Source organism: Phycodurus eques, chromosome 7, assembly GCF_024500275.1.
Source record: "Phycodurus eques isolate BA_2022a chromosome 7, UOR_Pequ_1.1, whole genome shotgun sequence".
Lineage (NCBI taxonomy): Eukaryota > Metazoa > Chordata > Actinopteri > Syngnathiformes > Syngnathidae > Phycodurus > Phycodurus eques.
The window spans coordinates 11,708,999-11,726,920 of NC_084531.1; the positions used below are offsets into that span (position 1 = coordinate 11,708,999).

At 41.4% G+C, this 17,922-nt stretch overlaps 1 protein-coding gene across 3 annotated transcripts in view; it reads left to right on the forward strand.

The window, feature by feature from the left end:
• Window positions 1–17,922, forward strand: part of dscaml1 (Down syndrome cell adhesion molecule like 1) — a 141,846-nt gene that overhangs the window by 7,267 nt on the left and 116,657 nt on the right. For all 3 annotated transcript variants that reach the window (XM_061682125.1, XM_061682126.1, XM_061682127.1), the window contains exons 2-3: window positions 4,981–5,301; window positions 15,178–15,324. In XM_061682125.1, coding sequence (XP_061538109.1) covers window positions 4,981–5,301; window positions 15,178–15,324 — 468 coding nt within the window. The remainder of the gene's footprint in view (window positions 1–4,980; window positions 5,302–15,177; window positions 15,325–17,922) is intronic.

The window sequence follows — 17,922 nt, forward strand, 5'->3', positions numbered from 1 at the left end:
TTCAGGGACTGGTGTCATCTCTTACAAGTCAATGGATGGCTGTATAGGGTGTCCCTAAAAAGGCAAAAATCCATATTTGCAAGAAACTACCAGCAACATTTTATTTAATTGGAGTATGACCAAATAACATCTTCAGTATGATTTCCAAAATTTGTGATGCACTTTCAAAGGTTCACATGAACTCACTGCAACGTAAACTCCACCTTGCCCTCAATTGTCCGAGTGTCCACACTTAAGAATGCCCTAAAAATAATTAACCAATGTTTTAGTAAGTCAACAATTTTAAAAACATGTAAAATTGTTGATTTTATGCATACTTTTTGTTATTATTTACAATAAAGCAATTATTTAATGAGGTGAATGAACACAATTGTAAAGAAAATGAGTTTTTCCTCAATCGGTGCCATTTGCTTGTTGTAACTCTGAAAATAAACTCATTTGAACTAATCCAAAATATATATTGGCCTATCTCATGTAAATTTGTTTTTTATGTCATTGTTATATTGCATTGAAACTCCTCATTTGAATAACAGGACTGAAAGTAACAGGAGTTGGTTTTTAAGCGTAGAACGAGCAAATACATGAAATATAGCCACATGGCATGTATGCTAATAGCATGATGCCACTGATCACACTACAGTGAGTCAACACAAATCACAAAATTAACAAACAAACAAAAAGAAAGATTTGGGTAACGGGACTGTGTTGAACTAGCACAAATAAACTAACTAAATTTTGGCCTTCCCATAGCCTGCACAGGATCTGAAAGGTGTAACTTCCTGTGGAATATTCCAAATTTGTAAGAGAGTGCCTTTGTACGGACACAACTACAACTATGAACATTTTTTTTTTTTTTTTTGAAATATACTTAAAGTATAGTTGGGCTAAATAGAAACACAAATATATATTTAAAAAAATCTATCATTCCTAAAGCATTTAAATTACATGTCTTATATTTCATGGTAATGTCAGAGTTTTGGAAGAGGGGCAGGCAACAAAGGATATTCTTCCAGTGTTCTAGGTAGATCAAATGAATCATTAACTTGGATTTATTAAATATGCAATCAGATCAATGTGCAGGACACTTTGCTTCATAAAAAAATATATTTTACAGTTAATTTTATCATGCATTTACAGTGTAGATTCATTTTATCATATTTCCTGGGGACACAAATGGCACCAATTTGGTGGAATAGCCCTTAACCAATTTTAGGGGGGAAATGGGGGAAAATGGTTGCATACAACGTAGTGGGCCATACGTGTCATACTTCGCTCACTGCTGCTCTATACTGTATTTACCTATGTCTGCGTGTGTACGCGTGTTCCTCTCCCACAAGTACGTTGCGGTGCTCTCCGTGGTTCTGAAAGTGCAGATCAGCTGGGGAGATCGACTAACATGGATTCAAACAGTGGGATGGATTGAACTTGACCTGAATTGCGATTTTTGAACACAAAGGATCTGCTCCAGTTGCAGCGGGTTGGCGGAGGAACGATGAAGCTAGCTCGCCACCTACGTGTGTACTCGTACTCACACAAACTTGCTGTCTCACGCGTTGCCAATCACAGCCTTAGCTTGTGCACGAACCCCCATATCTGTTTGACCTGCTTCACATGCCAACACCTTTACAAGTGAGACAAGTCTCCTCCCAACAAGTCTCTTGTGTCTCGTCAACAATATCCCATTCCGCTTGACAGAGACCCACACATGCAGTACATCAGGTGTGGGGAGGTCCGACACGGACCTGCAGCGGTAATGACTGGCTGGATCGACTGTGTGCGGCAAATGTGTAAAAGGAGATTATGTGGGCTTAGCATTCTGCGTCTGGCATACAAACTCATCACTATTGGTACCATGGTTGAAAATATAAAGAGTCGATTTGTGAAGGGAGAATAAATAGTGAACGATGCAAAACCAAGCTCACAACGCTTTACATTAATACACGCCATTGTTCTAAGTAACTTCACATCCTTTTTTTGCATGCTATTTGCTCCCGTTTTTCATCGTGTGAAAGTTCAGAGGTATCTCAGATACTTTGCTCACAGTCCATAAGGAAAATATTTGTATGGTATTTTAGGATTGCTATGGTATGAGCCACTGTGGTATATTAGCCAGCAGTGTATATTTCTATGCGAGTGTTTAACGTTTTCATGTTTAATCGACTTTAGCGTGGTATCTGTGACTGGATGAGGACAGTGAAAATGTACCTTTTTCTCAAAACAATGTACCTTTTAGGAAATATGAACAGTTTGAAATACGAGTCATTGTTAACACAAAACCTTCAGGCTTCTGCTAAAAAAAACATAAAACATGTTGTCATTGGTAAACTGCAAACTTTTAACAGTTAACTACAAACGTATTAAATTGTTAATTCGTCACATTTGTCAGAAAATAGAAATACAAGGTTTTCATGGGATACTGACAGTAAACTATGTGGAACGTGTCTCTTGTACCAAAACCATTCATCCTCGTTCTAGCTATCAAGATCTTCAGCCTTTCATTTAATCACTAGTTATAAATGACACCCTTTGATTGTGATGAGCCAGAGAAATTAGCTCCTAAATGACATGATATAGTGTCTTTCAATCTCCATTGATAGCCAGCACCCTATTCTCTCTCGGGACATTGAGAATTGAAGAGATAGTGCTAATCCAGGCATTGTTGACACCAAGGGATTAATTCAGTATCTTGGTCTGTGAGGAGAATTCCCTGCTTCGTGGGTGGGGGGGGTCCCAGTTGTGGCTGCCAGCCGAGCTTAGCTCAGCACTTCTTTGGCTTCCTCTGCTGCCAAGCCCCCCCTCCTCCCCACCCATATCGCTCCACAATTCTCCTATTAGCTAATCCCCAAGAAACACACTATTCTTAAAAGGTGCATGTATTCTTCTTAAAGACGGCAATATATGGTGGTTGGTGGAATACAATGCTTAATCTGTATTATAACAGCGTTGCTCTGTCACAAATGTCTCTCAAATCTGCCTCAATTGCTGGATTTGTGGCCAGTTTTCAAGAGGTACATTTCCAGAGGGCTTCCTACGTACACTTAAGATATCAGATATTAAAGAAATGCATAAGGAATGAGATAAATGAAGGCAGTTTGGCACAAAATGTGGCCCTGCATGCCTGTGGACATTATATCCTATAGGTCTTAGAAAGTGTGTGTTAGGTCAAGCGTCTTTATAATGCTTGCTTTGCAATAGCTCTTTAACTAGAGATTTATAGATATTGTGAATTTAATATGCAATGGATCCACAGTCGCGCTTTATGCTTTGCTATCATAGAATTTCCACTGGGGGATTAGGGAATGTATTCATCTCTTAAAAAATTCAATCTGTGGGACCCTAACACACATCAAATTATATATATAATATATATATATATATAAAATCTTCCTTCAGTGGTATTAATCCCAAAGTGTTTGTTATACAGCACCTGCGCGCACTCCTTCCTCCTTCACAGTCCCCCAGGAAGACGCCTGCGCAGTCCCGTCTCACTCTCACACGCCCGCACACACTGAGCTTGCTGTCACAATCACGTGGGACAATACCCGTAACAGAAGTATTTCGACGTAAATGTCGTCTTTAACGGTCAAATCCGATTTACGCGGAAATTCGGGTTACGTTGCCAGCGTAGGAACGGAACCCGTTTGTAAATCGAGGACTTCCTGTTGTCTAGTCGTTTGATGTGATTTACAACTAACATATACTAATGTATATTTGATCAAATATTGTGTTCCTTTGAATAAAATAAGCCAACCAAAAATGAATTTCCATATTGGGCGGCGCAATTTTATAACCAGTGCAAACTGCGACCACAAGAGCAAACATACGAGGTGAAGTTCCAGGACTGGGAGGGAAAAAAAAAAAAGAAATCACACATCACGGATTCAACATTTAAAATCTAAATTTGACTCTGTGGAATTAACATTGTTGATATCAACACTTCCAGAATTATATTTAGAATAGGTGGAATTTTCATCCGAGATATCTGTAACTTAATTATGACAAGCCGAAATGACAGAAAAGTGATATCTGTAATTCACTTTTGCTAATAATGCGTAATTGGTTTCGAATTGTAGATCATTTACAATTCAGTTGCAGACATCCACTAGTGAATTATGAATATATATATATATATATATATATATATATATATATATATATATATATATATAATTGAATTGTAGATGTGTAATTCCAATTTCAGATATCTGCAATTTGATTCTAACTAGTCATAATTCCAGTTACAGATATGTAGAACTTCATTTTGCATAGTTAAAATTTGATTTAAGATACCTGTATCCGAAAAGGTACATGTACTGTAAATATCTTGAATTGTGGTGAATTAAAGCTATCTTTAACTCAAATTGTAGATTCACACAGATAACTACAATTCGCCGCAGATATTCCTAATTTACAGAACAGATATCTGTAGCCAAATTGTAGATATTCCATAGTGACAAACTGAATACATGAGTGGCAAAAGCGATGTTATTTGTCCTAAACGAAATGACGTTGCAGATACCTTAAATGCCAGTTGTGGGTAGGAAAAATGTATTTATGGATGTCTGTGAGTCTCGCTGTCAAATATTAAGAAGGTCGGGTGAGTAGTGAGGATGCTCCAGCACGGCGATGTTCTTCTCGGCCAGGAGCTCGCCTCTTCTCGGACGCTGAACGTCACAGGGTCTTTTTGTAGACGTGCTGGTTGATCGTCTGTCCCACAATGAACGAGAAAAAATATTGTTTGTAGTTTGGATTTGAAATACAAATATGAATCTAAATAAATATTTGGTGACACACCTCATTATTGGTAAATGAATAACTCTCTGACAATCTCAATCAAAACCGAGTGGACTGATCTTATTTGTGCAGATGTACCTATTGTTTTTTTCAGTAACTCAGTTGTTGTTTTCTGGATGTTTTTGACAGTTATACTTTGTTTCGTCCCTCCCAACTCGTAATGTATGTGTTCTCTCATCCAAACAGTCAACAGCGAAGATGTTGTCTCTACGCGGCTGTACTTTGTGAACGCCTCCCTGCAGCGGGTGACCTTCTCCAGCTCGGTGGGGGTGTCCCTGCCCTGCCCCGCGGGCGGCGCCCCCCATGCCGTCCTGCGCTGGTACCTGGCCGCCGGAGACGACATTTACGACGTGCCCCACATCCGCCATGTGCACGCCAACGGCACCCTCCAGCTGTACCCCTTCTCTCCCTCCGCCTATAACAGCATCATCCACGACAACGAGTACTTCTGCACCGCAGAGAACCAGGCGGGAAAAATCCGGAGCCCCAGCATTCACATCAAATCAGGTGAGGGTGGACACAATAAACACTGACGTCAATCATCATTTGAATGCCATTTCAAGAGCTTTTATTCAGTAAGTTATCAAAGTTTTAAATGTCTTTCCAATATAGCCCATACACTCAAGAACTACAGTATAATTTACTACGAACCAAGTACAACCCCAATTCCAATGAAGTTGGGGCGTTGTGTTAAACATAAATGAAAACAGAATACAATGACTTGCAAATCATGTTGAACCTATATTTAGTTGAATACACTACAAAGAGGCGGCACGATGGCCCACTGGTTAGAGCGTCAGCCTCACAGTTCTGAGTACCCGGGTTCAATCCCCGGCCCCGACTGTGTGGAGTTTGCATGTTCTCCCCGTGCCTGCGTGGGTTTTCTCCGGGCACTCCGGTTTCCTCCCACATCCCAAAAACATGCATTAATTGGAGACTCTAAATTGCCCGTCGGCATGACTGTGAGTGCGAATGGTCGTCTGTTTGTATGTGCCCTGCGATTGGCTGGCAAGCAGTTCAGGGTGTACCCCGCCTCCTGCCCGATGACAGCTGGGATAGGCTCCAGAACGCCCGCGACCCTAGTGAGGAGAAGCGGCTCAGAAAATGGATGGATGGACACTACAAAGACAAGATATTTAATGTTCAAACTGATACACTTTATTGTTTTTAGCAAATAATCATTAACTTAGACTTTTATGGCTGCAACACGTTCTAAAAAAGCTGGGACAGGGTCATGTTTACCACTGTGTTACATCACCTTTTCTTTTAACAACATTCAATAAACGTTTGGGAACTGAGGACACTAATTGTTGAAGGTGGAATTCTTTCCCATTCTTGCTTGATGTACAGCTCCAGCTGTTCAACAGTCCGGGGTCTCCGTTGTCGTGTTTTACGCTTCATAATGCGCCACACATTTTCAATGGGAGACGGGTCTGGACTGCAGGAAGGCCAGTCTAGTACCGCACTCTTTTACCACAAAGCCACGCTGTTGTAACACAACTTCATTGGAATTGGGGTTGTACGAGATGGTGTTTTTTCCAGGTATTGGCTTTGGACTAAAATTGAAGTGAAGGCAAATGGATGCAAAATGCTGCATCTTGACTCACTTATGAAATTATAAGGACACAGGCAGCCTCGATCGCCACAAGAATACACTCAGTGGACTCCTCAACCTGAATTAACCTACTCCATTTTAAAGCTGTGTTTCCACCAAATGCCACGATTCGATTCAGTTAACCTCGACAGAGTCAATTACTTTCAACACAACAGGGCGAGAGAAGCAAGTTTCAGATGTTAGACCCGCCCCCCCCGCTTAGTAACTCATTCAATGCCAACCATTTTCAAAGCAGAGTTCCCAATATTGCCAGCTGTTTTAGAGTATTCTGATTGATCTTTCAATACCCATGTTCTGTGACAATATACACACCTCACCTATCCCCAAAAAAAGAGTTGACACTCTTCTTTCACCAGAAAAAAGTTTGTTTCTAGATTTTTCTATTCTTTAGTAATCAACAATAGAGCATGGGTTGGTTTCACCCAAAACACACTGGTTTCTCACTATAAAGTGGAGAAAATGATTTTTTTTCTGAAAAGAGACAGTCAGTAATATTGTTTTGCCTTTGTGACACCTTAAACAATAAAATAATAAAAACAAGGCTGGGAATGGGATTTTGATGGCAAAATAATAATTTATTTACAGATATACAAGTAAGAAATGCGCCATGACCGATGCTGACTCACCGCATGGCTCTAGTTAAACGTCTTTGTTCCTCATTCACTCCATGAACTGCGTCATCTTGTGACACACACATTCTCTATTCATGCCATACATATACATACTCTCTTTGAGTGTGAAATGCATAAACTTGACTGACTTCCAACGTCTTGGCATTTCTCTCCCTCATAATCGAGGGGAAACCGAGATTCACTACCTAATCTTTATCTTCCTCTCAAAAATTGCGCTGATCTCAAATCCAAAACAATAAACATCCACAACAGTGAATGATTTAAAAAAAGACATGGAAGCTACGATTCTCATTCTGTAATGTGTTGTAGCGCCACTTTTTAGGACTCCAATGTTAGGACTCCAATGGGAGGGTGCCAAAACCTTGAAATGGTAGCCTTCACAGCTTTTTATGAATACCCCCCAAAAAATTTGTACCATTCCAATTAACCAAACTTTTGTGCTGGGTGTAAAGCTGGGTGCTGTTGACCTGGCTGCACTCGCTGTCAAGGTCATAGATAGAAAAGGAAGGTGTGGCACACACACACACACACACACGCGCGCGCACACACACACTCACACAAACAGTAACTCATGCCAGCACGCCACCTGCCTCCCAGTCTCCCAGTCGCTCCATCTGTTCACCGACTGGAAAGTCCCCTAGCCACACACACACACACACACACTACTCACTCACACAAAAGCACACATATAGGCACACAGAGAGCCATTTTCGTCAAGCTGGCTCTTGGTGTGTAGCTGCCAGCTCTTTGTCGAGGTGTTTTGGCAAGAACAGTTCGAGAGAGTCAGCTGCAGACGTGGAACGATGCAAGCACAATCGTGAAAAAAAAAAAGCAAAATAATTCGGAGTGTGATGATGAATCCTTCCCGAAGAGACACTCAGCACGTCTCAGTCCGGCCACAAACTGCACATACGTGAGTATGATCACGCCCATATGGCCCTTGTGTTCCCAAGAGGGGGGGCAGTCCCTTCTGTGTGACCTTCTCGCAAGCCTTCATGTTGTGATGACCTTCCCTCACGCAAATAATTGCAACTATTCATCAATTAAATGCTGAGGCGACTGCGTCGCTACAGCTCCGTAAGCAGGGTGCACGTGCATGAGTGTGCACCTCATTACCTCCGAGCTTGCGTAGATGGACACGCATGCGGTTGCCACGGGAGACCCAAGAGCTTAGGTGTGGCTCTTGTGGTACAGCAGACTGACAGCCAAAATAACACGAAAAGCAGCCCGTCCCTCACTGTCTTCTTCATCTTGCCATTCTCTATCGTTCCACATTTCTGTCTCTACCCTCTCATCATAGCTCTCACCATCCCTCCCCCCCTTTTTTATCACCTATTTCCACGTGTGCTGCTGCTGGTCCAATAATAGCACTTGCCTGAATGACTCCAGATGAAGTCACTATGTGGGCTGCTTGTTTTCCTGTCAGTCTTGTTTTATTCTCTTGATAACTTTTTTCTGCATATTAATCTCACATTTCATCCCTGACATAAAAATTATGTTTATTTCAATGTTAAGCTAAAACCTTGTAAGTGGAAGTATGGTCCAATTGTATACTGTATAATCATTGTTAGCTGTGTATAATCAGTCAAAGTATTTTTTAATTTATTTTATAGTCAACAAAATGGTTACTGATTCCAACACATACATGTAGAATATTGTACACCACTGTTTGTGTAAACAAAGCCTTCCTTCCAAATCTATAAAATACAATAACGATGATGATGATGAGGTCTCAAGTCTCTCCATCCTGTGTCCACTTACAGTACATCCATCCATCCATTTTCTGAGCCGCTTCTCCTCACTAGGGTCGCGGGCGTGCTGGAGCCTATCCCAGCTATCTTCGAGCAGGAGGCAGGGTACACCCTGAACTGGTTGCCAGCCAATCGCAGGGCACATATAAACAAACAACCATTCACACGCATATTCACACCTTTAGAGTCTTCAATTAACCTACCATGCATGTTTTGGGGATGATGGAGGAAACCGGAGTGCCCGGAGAAAACCCACGCAGGCACAGGGAGAACATGCAAACTCCACACAGGCGGGGCCGGCGATTGAACCCTGGTCCTCAGAACTGTGAGGCAGACGCTCTCACCAGTCGCCCACCGTGCCGCCCTTACAGTACATATAAAGTCTGAACAGCTTGTCTTCTATATACAGTATGTTTGAGCTAAGGGGTAGGGTAGCAAGACGGAAGCCTTGAAAAACACGCTTGAAATCATGTGGGGATAAAGTGTTATGGTCCAAAACCAAGTTTGAACATTTTGGTTAGCTTCAGGTTTCTAAAAGAAAGCAAAAAAAAAATAAATAAATAAAAATAAAGTCAGGAAAAATCCACTAGAACAACTGAACTATATTTAGGGTTACTCAGAAAAAGTCAGGAAAAGCCTACTAGAACAACATAACTTTATTTGGAGTTAATGAGTCACTTGAAATTGTGGAAGTTGTGTGCTGACTCCAGTTTAACATGACTTTAAATCGAGTGCTAAAGACGAGTGCCGCCCCCCACAGAGTGCCGTCCTTTGCGGCTGCCCATATCAGAAAGCACCCCTGAACTATTTCCTTGCAACCATAATATTTGAAGTTGAACAAAACTACACTGTTTTATTTCTATTTCAATGTTTATAAATTATATATATATATATGTTATATAAAATGGATGGGTCATGGGTGGCTATTTGCCTCAGTCACCGTTACCGTGCAAATTGAACCTCAGCCCTCTTGGCTGTGCTGCCTCATGGACCCTCTCCAAAATTGAAGCACATGGCAACCACCTCGTTTTCCTTTCAGAGGATTAGGGAGGACATTTTTACAAACCATAATCACTTGTCAGTGGCGGAATTATCACAGTATGAGAGAGGAGAAAATCTATTTCCCATTAACGTGAAGATTCAGGAGATGAATTGTTGGTGTAACAGCCGCACTGAGTCAGTAGCTGCAGGGCTAAGGGGAATGAAATCTGTGCTTTTACATTATATGTTTAAAATACAGAAAGACTGGACCCAATGACGCCCTCGTTTTCATCATTAACGTAAACACACCCATTACGCTGCTTTTGAGCCAAGGTTTCATGTTTTGTACACCCGACACCTTCTCACCTTCTCACTTAATACAATGAAATGAGGACACCTGTTCAGCGAACTCAACCCATTCCCCTTTTGTCCCAACCAAAACACACAAACCCGGGGAGGCTTGGTCCAAGACAGCAGGTGTTAAGATCATTTTTCCTCTCCATCTGTCCTCCCCATCTCTTCTTTAGTTGACATTAATTTACTAATACAGCAGGCAAGGGTTTGGGGCCTGAAAACGATACACAATGACAGCGACTGCTTTCTCGTTCATTTATTAAAATAACCCGCACCCATTCATTTCCCTGTGCATTTCATTATTATTTCTTCTTGCTTCCCTGTGTTTTTGCTGTGCTTTTCTCTTTATGAATAAGTAAATGCAGTATTTGGTTTCCCCGGTGTTAATTATTGAAGCGACAATGATACAGAACTTGCCTCCCAGTGCGCCCCGTGCACCAGAGCCATGTTTTAGCGCGTTCCTAGGCAACCGGGCCGCATATAGTCAGGCATCAGTAACATCCTAATGATTCTGCGGTGCGTACGATGAGGGGGAGTGGAATTTACACACAAATCAGCCGGGTTTCCATTTGCATCTTTGCATTAGTTCAGTGGAGAATATCCCACGGTTGCAGCTAGTGTACAACAGCACTTTGACATTCAGACAAAAATATGATTATTACTTTGAATTTAAACAGCATTCTCAGAGGTTTGCCACAGAGAAAGTCCAATTGCGGAGTGACATTGACTGGTGGCTGGCGTCATTGCACCAAAACATTTACATGCTGTCAAGCTGTTTTTTTTCCTATGATGGGCTCAGAGGAGATTGGGAATTTTCCTTGCTATTGACGAGTGGCAGCAGGGTCAATCGGAGAGTAAATAAATGATTGAAAGAATCAGCCGTGCCGCGGCAGCTGAAGCTACTCAGTCGATCGGTGCTATTGATCTGCAGGTAGATGGCATCAGTGAAAGGCAGTGGCAGCTTTAGTTGTAGAGCTGGGATCAAGACTTGATTGCAGTTATATGTCCTTTAGCTTTGTATTGTTTACAAATGAGCTGTCGGCTCACATTAGTCGGCCATGTGTCCGGCAACTTAAAGCGAAAAAGTGATCTGCTCTCCAGAGGATGTGTTAAAAGTCCCGTATTTTGCAAAACCAACTTTTTCTATTTGGGATGTAATATTGTCTCTATGGTACCTCAGTGACATGTGAAATATGAATTAAAATCGTCCACGCATTCCTGAGTTCCAGACGTTTTTCTGCCAAGAGGCCTGAAATCAGGTCATTCGAGCTTATTTACGTCACTATCGAAGATCTTCGCCTACCTCTCTGCTCCGAGCCAGCGCTGTAAACATAACAAACACGTGTGCTCTCGCAAGTAGATCTACACGGTGGCAACCAGCCAGAGCAAAGGGAGGGGGGTGGGGGGTGGGGGTCTATTACAATCATTTAGTAGTTATATTCATTGGTGAAGAATATTGGCACCAGCTGACTTTTTCACCTACAACTATGATAAGCAAAACATAGTGCTGGCGGCCGGCATCAAAAAGCAAGCCTTTTTTGAAAGCGCAGGGCATCCACTATTACAACAACTACAGTCCGGTTCAGGATGAGTCACTGCTGGGCACTGCAAGGTTGTGCACCAAAAATGCATTCAGTTAAAAGCATAGTATTCTGATTAAATTACGTTTATTGGATTTATTTCATACATAATAATAATAATAATAATAATAATAATAATAAAAGAACATGATCTCCTTCAAAGTGTGAGTTAGCAGGAACAGTCAAACCTTCCGACTGGCCGACGACACATCCGCTATGTAAGGAATGTTCCTATTTAAACTGTGCTATAGTTTTCTCAAGGATTTCCATGACATTCACAAGCCTCAGGAAAATCCCATGCTCTATTATTTCCAGCCAGCCTCAAACACACCTCTTTGGTGTTTGCGCACTCAATCCCCAGTTACACGCGTTGGGTGTTTCACAAGCCTGGACGGGAGATTACACTTAGATGAAAAGTGCACAGGCCCAGGCATGTAAAAACAGACTTGCGTGCAAACGGGAATAGCCGTTAAAGTATTGAAGAGCGATTTCTCAAACCAAAGACTTATGTACGCTTCGTCACATTGTTTTGTGGTTCCATTACAAGTTGGTGGATATGAGATTTAGTCCCCCAAAAGTAGAACAGAGTTAAAGTAAGAGGTAAAATGGTGGAGTTACTTTGAGGTGAAAGACTCTCAAACATTTGGCAAGGACATTGCCTTTGCTTCCATTGGGTTCCATTGACAGTAGTTGTGGGCATAAAGCATTATTAATGACCAAGGAAACTGGCCTTCAGGCTAGGCGTTAATTATATCACTGGAGTGCTGGGGGAGAGTGCGAACACACCGGAGGACGGGGCCTCTCCCTATGTTTCGTGTGTGTGTGTGTGTGGATGTGGGTGTGGGTGTGTGTGTGTGAGAGAGAGAGAGAGAGAGAGAGAGAGAGAGAGAGAGAGAAAAAGTGAGAGAAAGATTTGCATTGTTAAGCCATTACTGTCCTCATTTTGGAGGGAGGCCGAGCTGGTTGAATAGCAGTGATAGATTGGGATGCCAGAAACACTCGCCAGCATCAGCCTTTCTTGGACCCCATTTCATTTCTGTAATTGTGTTTTCCTCATCTTACACATTACTCATAGAACTCATTTTTGTGTCCATGTCTAAATTGTTGGGGGGAAATATCATTGACCCTTTATATGAATGGTGGGTTGGCCTACACAGTTTGAATTTGAGAAAAGAGTGCTCATTCAGCATCCACCTGTCTCTTCCCAAAGCAAAATTATGAATCCATTTTTCCATTTTCTGTATTGCCTATCCTCTTTAGGGTTGCGGGTGAGCAGGAGCTCAACCCTGCTGACACTCTGCGAGAAGCAGGGTCCACCCTGAACTGGTTGCCAGTCAGGGCACATATAGACAAACAACCAACATAATTCACAGTCAAAACAATGGACAATTTAGAGCAGTGGTTACCAACCTGTTTACTACTACTACTACTACTGATTAATGTGAAGGGCTTCCAGTTTCATACACTCTTCTGAAATGTCAAATTTGCTTAAATTATTTGGGGGTAAGTCATCTCCTCAACCTCATTGCGCCAGCTAGCTTATATCCTTGAAAACTAATGGTTTGGTCATGCCCTACAATACTGACCTTTAATTATACTATACTATATATACAGTTGGTAAGGATGCCTGTGTGATATTTCAGTTTCAGTTATTTTTTAATAAATCAGCAAAGATTTCAACAATTCCGTTTTTTTTCCCTGTCATTCCCGTGTACATTAATGAGGGAAAAAATGAACTAAAATGATTTTAACAAATGGCTGCAATATAACAGAGTGTATTTGCACCAATGCAAGTGTATATTTTCCGATATTGGTGACACCTGATTTAGACTCTTTAAACTGTTCTCTTTCAATGTGGGAGGAAACCAGAGTAGCTACCTGGAGAAATCCATGCAAGCATGGGGGAGAACATGCAAACTCCACAAAGGAAGGCTGTAGATGAGACTTGAATCCGAACCTCGGAACTGTGAGGCAGACGTGCTAACCAATCGTTCACCGTGCTGCTGTAAAATAATCCATTAATTCAATTTACTTTATGTAATATACTGACACAGAGTTAACTGCGGAGATAATTTGGTTAGCTACAGGCTAATGTTTTCATCATTAAGCTGTGTCTTAATCACAGCCACCCTGGCACCGACTCACCGCCCCACGCCCGCCGTGCCATGTGCAGGCCGCGTGTTTCTGATGCCCGTCGCCTGCATGTGACAGTCGCAGCGGCCGCGAGCCACGCCGCGCCCCTCGCCGTCTCAAAGCATCTGCGCCGTTGTTCTATGAAAGACGAAAGGCCACTCACTGCGCATCCCCTTCAACGCAGCTCCCAGTCAGTCCGCCTTACGATCATAGCGACATAGAGTTGGAGGACTGCAACAACACCAGCTCTTTTGTCTATGATTTTTCAATAAGAAGACAGCCCTGAACTTGTCTTTTCAAATGTTTATTCATTTTTTATTTTAGCTTTATGAGCTGAGTGAAAATGATAACTAATTGCAGTTTTTCTTTTTTTTTTTTTAACTAAGCGAAGATGATCCATAGACACGCATCACAAGACACACATAATAAAACGTCTAGCTTCACAGTTTCTTTTTCTTTTTCAATGATTTTGACAATGACATCACTTGCAATCATAATACATTTTGATAATAAAGTGTACATTTTTGCTGTGTGCTTTATATTCACACATTTTGTGCAATAAGTAATGCACATTACACAATGAGTAAAAAACATTTCAGCACTCTGTATATTCTTCTTCATATATATATATATATATTTTATCTCATATATATATATATATATATATATATATATATATATATGAGATAAAACGTATATTCTTTTTCATGTATATATATATATATATATATATATATATATATATATATATATATGAGATAAACATTTTTATTTAACACTACACTATTGCTGTGACTTTGAAATTATGGCAAAATACGTCCCAATTTAATTGGATTATTGGGTCATATTCTTATTGGGGAATATATGGCATAATTGTGTGATTTAGCAGTCCACTTCGAATATAATGTTGTTTTCGGCTTAAACAATTAATCTAATATCAGCACCTCACATGCACATTTAGTTGTTTAATAATACATAATACATAATCGGTAGAATATTGGATTATGAAAATATTCGACAGCTGCAGCCCTCATGAAGTTCTACCCTTTTTGTTTCTGGCAAAACTTTGTCAAAAAAAAAGCTCGATTTAAAAGTTCACACTTTTGCTTTCCTTAAATATTGGATTGCAGGAAAGTGGAAACTGTTTCTTTTTCTTAAAAATGTACACCTTTACCACTATTTATACCACGAAACATGACTTGATGTTATTAGTTAGTAGATTTTCCCTCCCCGAATAAAATCTGTTTTGATGTGTATCGTGAATATCGTCCCTGTTAAACTAATAGAACATTATCTTATTAAAAGCTATTCTGTCCTCTTCCCTTATTCCATACTAGTGTTCCGAGAGCCATATACAGTCCGTGTGGCTGACCAGCGCTCCATGCGAGGTAATGTCGCTGTCTTCAAGTGCCTCATCCCCTCTGCTGTCCAGGAGTACGTCAGCGTGGTGTCCTGGGAGAAAGACACCGTGTCCATTGTCCCAGGTAAGGGATCCAGTCACTGTTGCTCCATAGTCAGTGGTGACGACCACTGGAGTTTGGCTTGGTGTGTTTGAGCAACATTCAAATAGCGATAGAGTCAAACAGTGTTTACTCTCAGAAAAAGGGAGAATAGGAACAGCAATTACAAAATGGGATTTTTTTCCCGCCAAACCCTGTCACCGAAATGAGGTCTCCGCACTCCTCGGTTGCTGTAATGAATTTCTCCCGTGTCACTGGTGTATCCCGTGTTGTCAGAGCGGCAAGATGGAGGAGAGGATTTAAAAAATGAACCACTCCGTCAAAAAGAAGATGAAATGGCCTTTGCCTGCCATGTTGCTGGCTCCTCACTCGCTAACCGCGCCACTGTTGTTAATAGCCATGTACCGGGAATAAATCAGGCTTTAGATGTATTCTGTGTGCGCGTGTGCGTGTGTGAGTGCGTGTGGACTCGAATGGGAATGTAATTTGATGAGTGATAGATCCTTTTAGCTGCTCATCACGGTCACCACAAAGCGAGCATACGCGCCGCTCACACTCTGTCGGACCATATCCGTGTGAAGGCCTCCTACACACTGCATGTGTAAATGTGTGCGTGTGTGTAAGTTTGTGTGGTGCACAGTTAACATTTGCTCCGCGCAGCAATGGCAACTTGTTGGGTGTCAGATGAAACTGTTTAGGTCAGATGATATGTTGCACTCCCGGCTGCCCTTTATCTCGATCTCTGATATCGAGCATCCCTTTCATCTCGCAATAGAGTTTTTTATGTGCACATGCGTGTGCATGTATGTGCCTTTTTGTATGGTGCTGGTTCTGTTGTTCACTCCAAGCACTCATTGATCCAGCACAGCTAGCTGTACTGTATGTGTGGGTGGGTGGGGGGCCGGTGGGGCGGCGGGGGCTATACATGTATGTGTGTGTGAGAGAGAGTGTGTGTGGCCTGAGGGGGGTTTCCAGTCTGGATCGATAAAGCTTGCTGTTGGATTCCCCTCTCTCTTGTCACGGATCCCTCAGTGTGAGAGTGGTGAGACCCTCTGTTATGAGTGTTCGTGTGTTTGTGTGTGTGCGCGTGTGTGTGTGCCTGTTGTAGCCTCTGTATCGTGGCTATGTGTAGTAAGAGCTCAGTGGGAGTAGGTTATTGATCAGCTGTTGGACACATTCACTAACACATTAACATATGAACACGTAAGAAACATGAGCATACACACATGATTGATTTGAATCTGTGGCTAGGCGGATCAGCATATGTGTTCCCTAGTGTTGTTATACAACAGTGTACGGCAATTCACATTTAACCATAATGAATTAGAGTGGAATAGTAATGTATTAATTGGAAGAATATGACAGTCAATTATAGATCCCTCATCATTCCTATTCAGAACTCAACTCTTTCCTTGAGATAGCCTACAAGGCAAGATTTCCTTGACATTATGGACAAGACATTTGACACAGGATATGGACAAATGTAATGAGACGTATTTATGAATTAATTCATTAATGGTTGCTCCAGACGCCACGGGTCCAATAGGTTGAAAAATTCTATCCCCAGTGCACAAAGCAAGGGCCATAAATGTGTGCTTGGATGAGTTTGGTGTGGAGGAACGTGACCGGCCTTACCACAACCCCATCAAATACCTTTGGCATGAACTTGAGTGGAAATTTGTGAGTGACCTCTAAATTCTGACGATTATGCAAAACTGATTGTTGATAACTGGCGTCTTGGAGCAATGGGGGCCAAATGGAGTGCACCACTTCACTGCAACATCTGACAATTCAGTCTCCTAGTTTGTGACCTGAAGAAGAATATGATGTCAGTTATGTCCTATGTCCATGCAGACTTCCACTCTAACAACATTTTTCTGCTCACACTGCCATCAAAACTAGAGTCCGAATGATATCGGATCTTGACAGTTAATGCCAATAATTACGTGACGAGCTAAAAAAAAGTTGTTACCGATATGTCGGCCAACATCCGATATATGAAATAAGAACATTGATATATACTGTATACTTATGAAGAAGCAGAACACTACTAAATTAGAGGTTTAATTAGTAACAGTGTCAACATAAGGACTGTTAACTGTAAGCTTTATAATAGTCTTATTAGCAATGTGGTAATTAACACTTGCATATATATTTGTCGATTTCACAATGATGCAACTCACATGACGTTAAAACGCTGTAATTCGCTTTCTAAACCTTGCATGAAAAAAACTCGAATGCTCTCATTGACGTACCCTAACAGGATGTTTCCGCGAGGATATTATTTTCAAGGGTCACTAAGTGTAGTCTTATATTTTGTTTATAGCCACAGGTTACCAGGGAGTAAAAAAAAATTTAGTTTCTCTCACTGATTGCAGCCGAGTGAGTGTGAGTGCTGCATGTCGCTTGTCCGTGTGTTTGTGTGCGAGGGTGTGTCTGTGCTGCACTTTGCCCTGGCAGGAGCAGTGCGACAGAATCTCCCCACAGCAAAAAAGTTGACACAGAGGAATCTCATTTTCAATGCCTTTTGAATGATTCGGTTTTTGATGTTTTTTTTTTTTTTTTTTTTTTCCATCTAGATTTTCGTAAATCTTCTGCTTGACAGCCATTTACCCAAATCGA